At 44.9% G+C, this 14638-nt stretch overlaps 1 protein-coding gene across 1 annotated transcript in view; it reads right to left on the reverse strand.

The window, feature by feature from the left end:
• The window catches only part of LOC148031407 (uncharacterized), a 115277-nt gene extending 101000 nt beyond the window's left edge, over nt 1-14277 (reverse strand). The window contains exons 1-5 of the mRNA XM_087684936.1: nt 14029-14277; nt 13780-13854; nt 13379-13460; nt 13159-13188; nt 12941-13026 (exon numbers count right to left, since the gene is read on the reverse strand). Of these exons, the coding sequence (XP_087541062.1) occupies nt 12941-13026; nt 13159-13188; nt 13379-13460; nt 13780-13854; nt 14029-14168 (413 nt within the window). The 5' untranslated portion in view covers nt 14169-14277. The remainder of the gene's footprint in view (nt 1-12940; nt 13027-13158; nt 13189-13378; nt 13461-13779; nt 13855-14028) is intronic.
• Nucleotides 14278-14638: the final 361 nt, after the last annotated feature.

Here is a 14638-nt window from a genome sequence, read left to right on the forward strand (position 1 = left end):
CATGCACCCACACAGAATTCTATAAAGCATCGACTACTCCCTCCACAAAGCCCTCATCAATTCGACTAATGGCCCTACCACGAGGGACCACCATAGATAGAACCACAGACAGATGCAGAGCCTATTGCCCACGTCCAGCTAGTCCATACCCTTGCAAGAGGCATCATCTACAAATGCAAAGGATACTACACCATCACCAAGAGACCCTACCTCAGATATCATAGAAGAAATCTGCCATAGCACTAAACCTCAAACACGGGCCACATGACCATGGGTACCCGAAGCCAAATCAAAAATAAAGGCATTCCGACTATGCCAAATATGACACAAGGCAGTCCATCTAAGGAAATGGAAGAGGCAAGAATAATCAAAATGCAAAGAAGGCACAGAGGGGAGCTTTCCCATGATCCATGAACGGGCTGTTATCCGGAGCTAAGTCGCCGAGAACCACACTCGAGAGATAAAACTCCAAATCTGTCATGCAACCGGACAAGAGACAAAAAGATGAAGCAATGTTTCATCACATGTAGTGCAAAATACACGACGACCAACGGAGAACTTTCGAGCACGCAACACCTCTCTAGTTGGAAGACCACCAATCAACAGTCTCCACAAGAAGACTTTACTACCCTGATAGGGAACCTTAGACTTCCAAAGCTGAATGAATCTTTCCTACCACTTCTTTTTGCCATCCCTAATATGCCATAATTTATTCACCTTTGTAGTGACCCATCTCTTGACCTCCACCATCTAATGATATATTTGGTTAGCAAACCTCTTCTTGAAATCATCCAAAAGCACAAACATCCAACCACGCCATGGATACAATGGCTGTAGCACTCACAAAGGAGAGAACTTCTAAAGTTTAACCTATATGGATGACCTGATGTCACAATATCCATGGGGTACCCGAAAGTGTTGACGAATACGCCGAAAAGAATAAAGGCGGGACTACCCAAGAATAACACCATCAAAAACTGTCTACAACCTCAAACGCACCATCCGGTTAAACTTGACTCTTTGCAAATCTGTATCCGGCCAATCCAACAACCTGAAATTTGACCTATATGGATGACCAAATGTCACAATATCCATGGGGTACCCAAAAGTGTTGACGAATACACCGAAAAGAATAAAGGCAGAACTACTCAAGAATAACACCATCAAAAACTGTCTATAGCCTCAAACGCACCATCCGGTTAAACTTGACTCTTTGCAAATCTGTATCCGGCCAATCCAACAACCTGAAGAATGCCAATACTTCTCCTTGCAGTGAATTCACCTCCTTGCGAATATCAAGGGGCCGCCAGACTGAAAAAATTAAATGAAAAATGAGAAAAGATTGGAAGATCTTTATAGGCCTCGAGGAATTAAGCACATGCCACCATGAAGCATGAATAACCGTGTTACCATGAGAGATGCCACTCTTTTCAATGAAAAATTTAGCAATCTCTGACCAAGGATGACTTTGTATACATAAAGCCTACAAAAGGGCCAACCTCAAGGCTATCATATGCAAATTAACATCCAACAAAGCTGCACCCTCCATCCGTTTAGGCGTAGTCACATGCTACCGCGAAATCCAGACTTGTGCCAAATGGTTGCCTTTCTTTTTCCACAACATGAATCTGATAGGCTGAACCAAATCCAAGAGGGATTTCTTAGTCCAGGGAAGCAATGACAGAAAGAATGATATCATATTGATCATAATACGTTGAGCAACTTTCAGTCTGACATGTAAAGGCCAACCTTGAGATTTCTAGTATATGAACCTGTCATGAATCTGGGAGGCCATCCAATCCAATGGGGTCCGAGGTGCTACCTCCACACCAATAGGATATCCCAAGTGTCTGGTTATATTTCCCTTTGAGATCACAATTCCATGCCAGCCCAAGGCCTGCAGATCAATCTCTGTATAGAAGAGTAGTGTAGATTTCTGAGTATTGATATGAAGACCCAATGCCAAAGTAAAAAGATTTCACACCACCATTGCCCAATTAACATTATTGCGATCAGCCTTAAGGAACATAAAAGAATCATCTCCCAAAGATTGACTCACAAGTTGAGTACCATTGGGAAGAGACAAGCCAACTATCTCACCTTGATCAGCCAACTTATCCAACCATGAGAGTATCGAGTGAGTGACCAAAGCGAACAGCAATGGCTGAGAGGGCAGCCTTGCCTAAGAGACCGAGATAAGGCAATTTCCTCCGTGATCCTCCATTAAGAGCAATATGAGCCACAGGTCCGTGACTAATGGTATCAACAAGAGAAATCATGTGAGGATCGAATCCCATTGTAGACAATAATTGCCACAAAAAAGACCAGCTAACATGATCAAATGCCTTCTCAATATCAAGCAACAAGCTGAAGCATAACTACTTGCTGGCCTGAAGCTTGAGCATAGTCAATTCCCAGTTGAACATTCAAAATGTTATGCATTATGTTCTAATCTTTAATGAAACCATGTTGACGTGGATGAACCTGTTGAGCTAAAATATGCATTACTTGCTGATTAGCCTCTTAAACAGCCCCAAAACACACTAAAAAACGCTCTTTTAGAGTAAAAACCCTAAAACAGAGAGCCGTTCAAGAGAGTTCAGTGGAAACCTAAAATGGGGAGCGGTTCCAGAGAGTTTAGTGGAAGCCCTAATTTTTGGGGCGCCCTTCCACATCTATAAATAGACAGGCTGCCCCCATTCAGCCTTATTCCGTTTGTGCAGGTTTCTCACTCCACGTGCAGACTTCAACCATCCACCTCCTCCCACGTGGCTGTCCAACCCTCGAGACTGTTGCCACTCCATCCGTGTTTGCTCCTGTTGTTGGCGCCTTCATCCATGCTGACGTCAACTGCTGGCAACATCATCATCTGCTGTGATAATCTGACCATCTAGTCATTGCCAACCACATCAAATACTGTTTCAGCATGCTATTTACAATAGACTGTGCACAGTTTCCAGCCTCCCATTGGTGGTACACTGCTGCGTTTACTAATTTCCAGCCTCCAGACTCCTGAGTTTTAGTGACCAGCCTGCTGCCATTCACTATTCAACACTCCTACACTCCGACTGGTGGTCACAAACTTGGGATCCATCTCCAATGGACGTCACACTCCGACATTGCTCTACCCTTGAGCACACTGTACACTCTTACATTCATTTATAGCATTCATTCACTTCAGAGTTGTGTTCTCTCTCTCCCTTCTTCTATTTGTGTTTGAGTTTCTGTGTTTGAGTTTTGAGTTTTGTGTTTAGGGTTTGAGTTTTGAATTTTGCATTTAGGGTTTGAGTTTTGCCCTCTGTGCCTGTGTTTGTGTCTGTCTCTTTGTGTTTCTGTCATGGTCGTACACTATGTACCCTAGCAGTTTTCTTCGCATGATATCAGAGCCGGTGCTCTTGTAAAGAGTATCCTATGGATATTGTGGAGAGCTAGTCTTTGTGCGAGGCACACAATACGACTTGTAACCAAATCACAATGTCCCAAACACCTTCTTCTCTAGTTCCTATGATATCTTATCAGGCTTCTCCATCATTGGAGGCCCTGAGACAGCATTATGGACTCGGTGAGGAGGACGACACTCCACCTTCACCAGATTTCATTAATATGACAGAGGAGGACTTTGAGGAGTACTATCGCAACAAGTACGGCAATGTTTACACCCCTCCTACCAGTTTTGCTACCACATTCAGACCGGTTGGTGAGGCTCGCCACCTCTCTGATCATGGAGGACATACGGCATTCGAAACGTCTAGTGATCCATCTTCATCATCTCACCCAGGTCCAATGTTAGGTTTGTACAATTCTTTTGTGTTGCATGAATCAAAACCCTTGCCTGTTTCGTCTTTTGAGATACAAGATCCGGATGACTTTGCGTATGTGAACTTCAATAGAGAGGGCTCACGAAGCAGACGAAATTCAAGTGCATCTACAGCTTCTATTTCATTTGAGCATATCACAAACACTTCTCACTTCCCTCCCATCCCACCCTCTTCTATATCACACCTTGATCACCTCTCATCATCTTTCCAAAACCTTGGATTACACTCCACATCTGCATCACACCCCCTAGGGGTTGGATCTTCCATCTCCGCTCCTAGCACCTTTTCCTTCTCCGCCCCATTCTCTACCTCTTTGCACCATGGTACTACGTTAGGGGAAATACCACCCTTTAACAAAGTGTCTCTCACCTTTCCACAAATGAGCACACCCATAACTCTTGGGTCAACTTCGATGGGCATTCCCCTCACTATCCCCAGCTTCACATCTCACATGACCACTCATACATAGGTGTTTCCATCCCCAGCTTATGGTGCGTCTTCACACTCTTCTTGGGTTATACCTATGCAAGGATTCCCATCTTCTCCTCCCCGTGTCCCCATCCCATCTCCTTGGGTTCCTCATGTGGCTACCATACCCATGCCTAGTCAGCCCATCCCTACCTAAGGATCCACCTTGCACACTACCCGCATGCCTGGTGGGCACTCTGGGGCCCATTCCCAAGTATACTCCACTCCCCCATCCTACCCACACTACACTTTTTCACACTATCCATGTCCGAGCACTACCACTCCTGTTGCAACGGCCAAGAATGCCTTCACGAATAAAACACGTTTTAACGGGTCAAGTTTCACCACTTGGTCTAATTTCATGCAACAAGTGCTTGAGTCTCAGGGTCTTTGGGACCTCGTCATTAGTCTAGAGCCTATGCCGGACCCTCGATTAGCTCACCCTGATTACATTCATCAATGGCGAGCCCGCAATGCCACAGCCAATGTTGAGCTGATGCAAGGATCCGCTTCCTGAGTTTCACTCTCAGTTGTAGCACTTCATGCTCGCGTCAGAGCGTTGGAGTCATCTTCTCGACTGCTATGTGGCTCGTGATTGTACTCGACGCATCAATCTCGACTTTGAGCTTCAAGAGTTCTCAATTAAGAAAGGGGATGATCTGAAAGTCAAGCTGGCTGAATATAGGCAGTTACTTGTCGAGTTTGCCACTACTGGCTCTCCAAAGTCAGATGACAATCAGGTTACATTCTTCTTGAATAAGTTGCCCGAAAAATACTTCAATTTCATTCAACACATTATCTCCCGACCTAGATTGCCAACCTTCTACGAGTTTGAGTGTCAATTTTTGTGTTACGCAAGGCTGCATGATGAAATCCTCAAGAAATCCTCATCACAACCTTATTCAGAGCAAAGGGGGATGGTTGCCTCTTCTTCGGGAGGGAAAACCACCAATGGTAAAAACTCGCAAGATGCGAAGGCAAGCCAATCAAAGGGTGACACCTCTTCCTCAAATGGAACTAAAGAATCTAGACCTATTTGGCAGCAACTCCCTAAGGAAAACTAGTTTTGCACACACTGCCAGAGAGCAGGCCATGTGGACAAGGAATGTCACTCTAAGGCCCACGATCTTCCACCTAAAAAGCCTCTGCAGACCGCTGCGACTGCAAAGTCCAGTGAGGCTACGCCTTCCGCTCCTACTTCATCTACTCCTTTAGCACCCGTTGTTGCTGGACATGTGGCTCCAATACAGCCTCAGCAGCCCATCTCTATCACTATCCCTGAGGGACTGGCTGATTGGTCTGCAGATTCTGATCCCGTTGCACTTCATGCATCTATTGTTAGCGATATCAGATCCCTGGCCCTACGGCAGACTGGTCGGACTGACCAACGTGGCAGTCCGACCTGTACTGGTCAGTCGACTGCATTTAATGCAGCCGACCTGTCTATTCTGGGTGCATATTTTCTGGCTATTTATAGCCGATGTTCAGCAGTCTTCAACATCTCTGATCGCAGGTTTCAGGCTGGAGATTCGTGCAGATTACACTTCTATTTGCAGATTTCAGGCTAGAGATCGTGCAGACTGCAGCGGACTTCGAGGTGAACAGCAGGTTGCATCGTCAAGGTGGAGACACACAATCCCACGCACTGCACCCGTGTACATATCTGCATGTCTTTGTATACAGCAGACTTTATACAGCAAATCTTCATCTTCCACTGTCTCTCTCTCTCCTCTCTGCGTTCTCTCTCTCTCAGTCTTGGTCCCACACTTCCACATCGTTGCACTCTGCCATGGTATCAGAGCAGTGAAGAAGGGCTGACTGAGTGAAGAACCTACCTGAAGAGGAGATTCCATCGTGACACAAGGCTGCGTTTCCAGCGTTCGAGGGCGAGCGGGAGGACTGCACATCGGAACAAGGCTAAAGCGAGCATAGGCGCGCGGGAAAGGAGTCCAATTGGTGGATTTGCTGCTGTTTATTGCTATTTGACGAGGAGGCAGGCTGAGTTTTCAGTTTTCAAGTGCAGGTTTTACTTTTTCATCGCCTCCGGCGGGTAAAGAAGTTTTGGGACGCGGAAGAAAGAGCCCTAGCAGGCTGCGTTTTCACAGTCATAGGGGGCTGCTTTTGCGTTTGTGAAGGCATTACAAGTGAAGATGTCTACAGAGATTGACTTGGAGTTCCAAACAATCCTGGATCGGAAGGTGCCTGTCTTTCCAGCTCTTCCCGCAAATCAAAAGCTCGATGGCGACAATTACCGCATCTGGCATGTGATGATGTTGGCCATCCTTGAGTCTTACGATTTGGCGGAACTTGTACAGGAGGAGATCGACCAACCCTCGATGAGAGATGAGTCCAAACTCTCTTCCGATGCTCATGCGGAGTTGACCAAGGCACAGTCTCACTGTGACAAACTGAATGCCCGGAATCGTTCTTTTCTTTTTCTGTTTTGTACTACAGCCGTGATAGCCCACATCGAGCACTTGACGGTGGCTCGGGAGATATGGCTGGAGCTTGATCAGATGTATAACCGGATGACCCTTATGAAACGGGTTTCTTTGGAGGAACAGATGTGGACTTTGTCCGTAAACAAGTCTTCTTTGTTGCGGGAGCACATCAACAAGCTTAGACAGCTTCAGATGCAGGTTCAGAATGCGGGGAAGCCGATTTCCTCCGAAGACGTGGCGATCACACTCTTGTCCCAGTTGCTGCCACGATTCCGTGCTTTTTACTCCGCCCTTATTGCTTCGGGGCGTGAGTCTACTCTTCGATGGGAAGAGCTGGTTCCTATGGTCTTGGGCCAAGAGGAACAACTAAAGGGACAGCATGCTTCCAAATCAGAAGCCTTGACAGGTCAGGCCTCTCAGAAGAAGGGGAAGGACCAAAAGAAAAAGAAGGAGGACAACAAGTCAAAGAAGGACAAGGAACAAGAATCCACATGCCATATTTGTGGTAAGACCGGCCATTGGAAGAAGGATTGCCTCGACAAAGACAAGAAGGACACGAAGGATTCTGGAGCAGTGGCTGTACCCTCATCAGCTGCGTTTCTTCATCTAGTTGTCATTGAGGACTCTACCCCGAAAGCTTCTGATGCTGCGATGACCGCCCCCCAAGCTCGCGAGTGGACCGTTGACAGTGGTGCCTCCTGGCACATGACTCCTTCATCAGTTGGTGTTGCCCAGTTGCGACCTTCGCGTAGACAGATTCTCATTGGAGATAGCTCTTTAGTGTCTATTGCAGGACGGGGTGAGATGCAGCTTATTCCAAATGGACGTGGTGGTACCCATACCTCAGAGGTCTTGCATGTGCTAGGTTTGGGGTATCATCTACTTTCGGTTCATAAGATTTGTTCACTTGGACTTTTGGTGGAGTTTGATAGTGATTCGGTACGAGTCCTTGATCGTGGGTCAAGGAAGGTTCTCCCATCAGGATATGAGGAGAATGGCATCTACAAATTGACATCTTCTACCGATCTTCCTACTCTTCTTCTTACCTCTCAGACACAGTCGGAGCTATGGCATGCTCGGTTTGGTCACCTCAACTCTGATTATCTTCGGAGGGCGTCACGTGGACAGCTTGTTCGAAGGTTGCCGGACATCGTGGTGAGCCAGCAGCCATGCATCTCCTGCATTCGTGGGAAGCAGCATAGGGATGCGATTCCCAACAAAGCTTCGCGGCGGTCTACTTCCCCAATGGAGCTTGTATCTACGGATCTTTGTGGCCCTATGAGGAACGAGTCCTTGAAAGGGAGCTCGTACTTCATGTTGATTGTAGATGACTACAGCAAGATAACTTGGGCTTATTTCTTGGTGTTGAAGTCGGAGGCTTTCTCCCACTTCAAGGATTGGCTTCTCTTTGAGGAGAACCGATCGGGCTGGCGCTTGAAGACCTTACGATCCGACAAGGGTGGTGAATTTGTTTCTAATGAGTTTGCTCGTTTATGTGCAGATAAAGGTATTCACCAGGAGTTTGCTAACACCAACACTCCTTAAGAAAATGGCATTCTTGAACGGAAGAACCGAAGTGTGATCAAGATGGCGCGCACCATGATGGAGCACCAACAGACACCTCAATTTCTGTGGGCCGAGGCTGTGGCTACTGCAGTCCATATCCTCAACCGATCCCCCACTTCGGCTGTTGATGGGATGACACCTTTTGAGGCTTACTTTGGGACTAAACCCGATGTTTCTTATTTCAGGGTTTTTGGGTGTGATGCTTATGTTCACATTCCCAAGACTCATCGTAATAAATTTGAAGCGGCTTCCCGACGACAGGTGTTTGTTGGCAACAGCTCTCAGTCCCAAGGCTATCGCTTATATGATCCCGTAAAGCAAGATATGTACACCAGTCGAGACGTGCGGTTCGTGGAGGTTCCGGCCATAGCAGCGGGTGAGGAGCATCCCGTTCTTGGAGATCCGGGGGAGAGTTGGGCTCCCGAGACAATTCCTTTGGAGTCCGCGCCTTTTGATTCTGATCTTGTTTCCGATACAGAGTCTACTGTTCCACCGGTCACCCCCGAGGAGTTACCGCCGGTGGATATTCCAAAGTCTTCAACTGATGGAGAGAGACGAGGAGAGATCCAGCCGCCTCCTTGTTGGGCCCGTGACACACTCCGAGATTCAAGGATCGAGGGGGTCCTTGAGTGGGGACCGCAGGATGGTCCACAGCGGTCACGGAGGCACCAGGCACATTCTACGGAGCTTATTTGCTCTAACTATTGTTTGATGACCCGTGTTATGCAGGATCGAGAGCCCACCTCCGTGAAGGAAGCTTTACAGTCCGCACCATGAAAGAAAGCTATGAAAGCCGAGTTGGAGACTATTGAGAGGAATGGCACTTGGTATCTCGTGCCTCGCCCCTCGCATAAGAAGGTGATTGGCATCAAATGGGTCTTCAAGACCAAATACCTTAGCGATGGTTCTTTGGACAAGCACAAGGCTCGCCTTGTTGCTAAAGATTTTGCACAACGCCCAGGGATTGATTGTCATGACACTTTTGCCCCCACTGCTCGTATGGCGACTATTCGAGCTGTTCCTGCCTTGGCTAGCCATAGGAGATGGCCTGTCTACCAGTTGGATGTGAAGTCGGCCTTCCTCAATGGTGATTTGAAGGAAGAAATCTATATCGAGCAGCCTCTGCTTTGGATCTTCAGATGGATAAGTCACAAGTTGAAGAAGGCCTTGTATGGCCTCAAGCAAGCTCCACATGCATGGAACGAGAAGATTGATTCGTTCCTTCAGTCAACAGTTGGGATATCGGTGCTCCAAGGCTGATCTGCAGCTTTATGTACACACTTCCGAGGCTGGTTGCGTGCTTTTTGTGTTGTATGTTGATGATTTGATTGTCACAGGTGATCATGCACAGAAGGTCAAAGAGACGAAGGTAACTTTACATCAGGCGTTCGAGATGACGAACTTGGGTCTACTCCTTTTCTTCTTGGGCCATGAGATTTATCAATCTCACAGGGGGATTTTCATCTCTCAGCAGAGATATGTACAGGAGCTCTTAGTTTCTTTTGCGATGGATGATTGTTAGACCATTTCTACTCCTATGGATCCAAACTGGAAGGCCACTTCACATTCAGATTCTCCCTTGGCGGATGCTTCCCGCTACCGTCAATTGATTGGATCATTGATTTGGCTCCTCAACACTCGTGTTGATCTTTGTTTTGCTGTTGGTCTCTTGGCGGGGTTCATGAGTGCACCTCAGACGGTGCATTGGCAGGCTGCCCAAAGGATACTTCGGTATTTGAGGGGGACATCTGACTTAGGGATTCATTATCCAGCAGGCACAGGTGGTTCAGATCTTGTACTTGCAGGTTGGAGCGACTCGGATTGGGCTGACGATATGGACCACAGGCGGTCTACTACAAGCTATTGTTTTACCTTGGGTGCAGGTGTTATCTCGTGGAGTAGCAAGAAGCAGCCCATGGTAGCCCTTTCGTCTACTGAGGCGGAGTATCGAGCCGCATCTTCCACCACATGTGAGGCTGTGTGGCTTCGGAGATTGTTGGAGGAGCTTGGCTGCCCCCAAACTCGTCCTACTTTGCTGCAATGTGACAATGAGAGTTGCATTGCCTTGGCACGGAATCCTGTTTTCCATACCCGGACGAAGCACATAGAGATCCAGTACCACTTCATCCGGGAGAAGCTTCTGGATGAGACCATCGCTATGGAGTACTGCAAGATGGAGGACAATCTTGCAGATTTGTTTACGAAGGCGCTTTCCCAGGCTCTCCTTCGGAGACATGCCAGATCCCTCAGGCTTCTGCCCCGTCCAGGCTTTGAGAGGGGGTGTTAGCGATATCAGATCCCTGGCCGTACAGTACGACAGACTGGTCAGACTGACCAGTTGGACTGCCACGTGGCAGTCCGACATGTACTGGTCAGTCGGCTGCATTTAATGCAACCGACCTATCTATTCTGGGCGCATATTTTTTGGCTATTTATAACCGATGTTCAGCACAGTCTTCGACATCTCTGATCGCAGGTTTCAGGCTGGAGATTCGTGCAGATTATACTTCTGTTTGTAGATTTCACGCTGGAGATCGTGCAGACTGCAACGGACTTCGAGGTGAACAGCAGGTTGCATCGTCGAGGTGGAGACACGCAGTCCCACGCACTGCGCCCATGTACATATCTGCATATCTTTGTATACAGTATACTCTGTACAGAAGATCTTCATCTTCCACTGTCTCTTTCTCTCTCTCTTCTCTCTGCGTTCTCTCTCTCTCTCAGTCTTGGTCCCACGCTTCCACATCGCTACACTCTGACATCTATCTCATCTTCCTCCCCACCTCGTCAGGCGTTCCCTTGGCAGAGCCTTGCTATTGGACGTATGCGATGATAGTCATCTTCTTAGACTAGCATGTCTCTAGGTCCTTTCGGATACCCTAGGTCAATCTAGCATTCATTTTTCACACTCTTAGAGTCGAGCCCATAGGATTCATTATCCTTAGCTTTTCCATTATTTTGACTTCCGCTGCTTTTACTCACACACATACACATTCATTGCATTTATTTTGAGTTAGATTTTCTTTTTTTTATGTTTTGTTTTGGAGCATCTCACCATAACCTCTGTGTTTGCAGATTCTCATCTCTTTTGTAGGGTTTTGTCTTTGCGTGTAGGGCTAACTTGCAGATTGCTATCATGGTCGTACAGATACTCTATCGTTTAGGGTTTAAGTTTTGAGTTTTGTCTTTGTGTTTCTATCGTGGTCGTACACTCTGACCCCAGCAATTTCTTCACAGAACGAAGTGCGGAAAAACTTTCTACAATTTATTGGCAATGATTTTGAAAAAAAATTACATAACGAACCATAACCGAAATGGGTCTCCATTGTTTCAAAGAGGTTGAAGAGGGAACCTTGGGCAACAACCGAATGATAGCAATCTTCCAGTCTAATGACATCATACCAGAATTCCACACTTGCTGATACATACAAGCCAATGGGTCTTTTAAGTTTGCTCTCTCTCTCTCTGTATGTGTATGTATGTATGTATGTGTGTGTGTGTGTGTGTGTGTGTGTGTGTGTGTGTGTGTGTGTAAACAAGTGGCAACCCCAATGGTAAGCCACTTGTTTTATCATTGGCTTAGATAGGTTCAAATCTTTCTTTTTAATTCCTATGCTAAATGACCATGCAGATATAGAAATTGAACTCAATACCATCTAGTTACCATATATTTGTTCTCTCTCTCTCTCTCTCTCTCTCTCTCTCTCTCTCTCTCTCTCTCTCTCTATATATTTATTTATTTATTTATTTATTTATTTATTTATTTATATTTTTTTTGGTTGATCGAATATATGTGCGTGCACGCACACGTGTATATATGTATGTATGTGTGTGTATACATGCATACATACATATATAATACACACACATGTATACATATAATATATATATACATAGATATATACATATAATATATATAGATATATATACATATAATATGCATATATATATATATATATATATATATATATATATATATATATATATATATATATATATATACATATGTATATGTATATACACATACATGCATACATGTGTGTATGTGATGTTATATATGTATATATATATATAGAGGATGCCAAAGAAGCATGAATAAGATAAAGAAATCTCCACTACTGACAACAAAGAATCTTCCCTTAGTGAATCGTGTTTTCCCAAAGTGGATCTTTATTTCCCATAGTGGATCTTGTTTTCCCATAGTGGATCTTGTTTCCCATAGTGGATGTAAAAGCCCTTACCAAAGATGTAAAGTTTCAAGCTTTAACTTGACTAGGCTGCCAAAGAGCTAGTCTCCCGAGCCATGTTATCATGTAGGAGGGGCAAAAGCCAGCAAGGGTAGCAGCACAGATAGGGCTCCTGAAACTGGCTAAAACAAGATTGAGGAAGAGTGGTGGGCTGCATGCTTATATATATATATAACATCACACACAAACACATATATGTGTGTGTGTGTATACATACATACATGTGTGTGTGTGTGTGTGTGTGTGTGTGTGTGTGTGTGTGTTCCATCAACCAAATCTATCTACCTATCTATCTATCTATTTATAAAATCATTGAAACAGGACAATAACCATAAAGCAAAGTAACAACGCAAACAAAAGTACAAATTACAGACCTAAGACTCCCTATATTTCATCTTACATTGCAGCCTCTTGTGGTTGATTCTCCTTTTTAAGGACCTTTTTCATACGTTTGAGGTTCTTGATGAGCAAATCCTTTCTTGTAATCTACAAAATGTGAATACAAAAATAAATTCAATGAGTATATTTTTTGTCTTTACATAGACAACATTTCTTTTACATCTTCAATCATCTAGGTAGACTAAAATTAACGGAATGGAAACAAAGAGAAAGCAACACCTCATAGTAGTTCCGGAAATGATTGATCCTCTGAAATTAAGCCATGCAATCCGTTCATCCTTTTCATGATATAGAATACCAAATTGCACCAATGAGTCTAGAAGTAGCTTGTCTAACATGCATCCTGTTTTCACAAAATTACTGTGTTTTTCTATACAATGAAAACTACTGTTTTCGCAAAGTTACTCTTTTTTAAGCTACACTTGTTGCAAATTCGGACCTGATGTTCTGCCAAATGAACATGATCAAAGAAATCATACATCCAGCTTACATCTGACCAGAAGAAATCCCAATCAAGGTCACTGTATGTTTCAGAATGAATGCCAAAGTTTAGAGAGTCTATTTGAGGCAAAATGTACGGCAATGCATGTAGTGTGCACTTCGACATGACGTTGAGCTCATTGAAGCTGTATCAATCAATACGTTGAGCTCACTGAAGCTGTATCAATGTCAAGGATCACGGACAATATGTATATAAGAAATTTACACGTCTAGGCATATCACTTTCAGCTTAATGGGTGGCAAAGCCAAGGATCATGGAGAATACACACATAAGAATCGTGTAGTTATGCAAGGAAAACTTCTCACATGCAATAATCGACAGACAGGAAAGAGTATAACCTGTCCGTCTCAGTCCATTCACGAGCTTTGAGGACGTCGTAGATGATAGTCTTCCAGAAGCAGCGAAAGCGGATGCTGGTACAATGGCAAAACAGTTACGATTTTCAAGATTGACGTCACAAAGTGGACACACACACACACACACACACTCTCTCTCTCTCTCTCTCTCTCTCTCTCTCTCTCTCTCTCTCTCTCTCTGTGTATGTGTGTGCGTTGGAGGATTGAAGGCGTATAGTACAGGAACCCTACTTGGATGGAGGAACAGGAAGAGGAAGTTGATGCTGATGATGATGATGGTGGTGGTGGTGGTGGTGGTGATGATGATGGTGATGATGAGCATTATTGTGTTGGTGAGAATGCCTGCTCTGCGGTTTCTGATGGACAGACATCGCAACGAGAGCTCGTTGTCTGTGTTTTGCAAAACCGTTGGATTAAGTCCCTCATTCGACAGAATTCCCACGCCGAAGAACCAAGTGTCTACTCAAAGAAATACCCAATACCATCATAACAGTTGCGGTTAGGTTCAAAGCCTTACTACTAATTGAAGGAATTATTAATGTCAAAGACATGATTCAGTGAGAAATGCATTAAAGCTAGAAGTGGTGTAGATAAATTTGAATTTGGGATAGAGAGATTGTGTGTTTGTGTTACTAAACAATAAAGGAGATATGCAAAAGTTACAAAGGTTTGTATAGCTAAGTGTTAAAACTTGTGAATAAACATAAGAAAAAAAGCACTTATTCCACGAACTGTGTGTAGGATTCAAGGGGGTTTTACCAAAGGAGGATCTTGATGAATTTGCATTCAAAGGAGCTTGAGAGTTTAGTGGAAAAGTTTGAATACCTAGCATGTTAGTGTT

The sequence above is a fragment of the Lygodium microphyllum genome, chromosome 9 (assembly GCF_053477565.2).
Source record: "Lygodium microphyllum isolate KBCC chromosome 9, Lygodium_microphyllum_v1.1.10, whole genome shotgun sequence".
In the NCBI taxonomy this organism is placed as follows: Eukaryota; Viridiplantae; Streptophyta; class Polypodiopsida; order Schizaeales; family Lygodiaceae; genus Lygodium; species Lygodium microphyllum.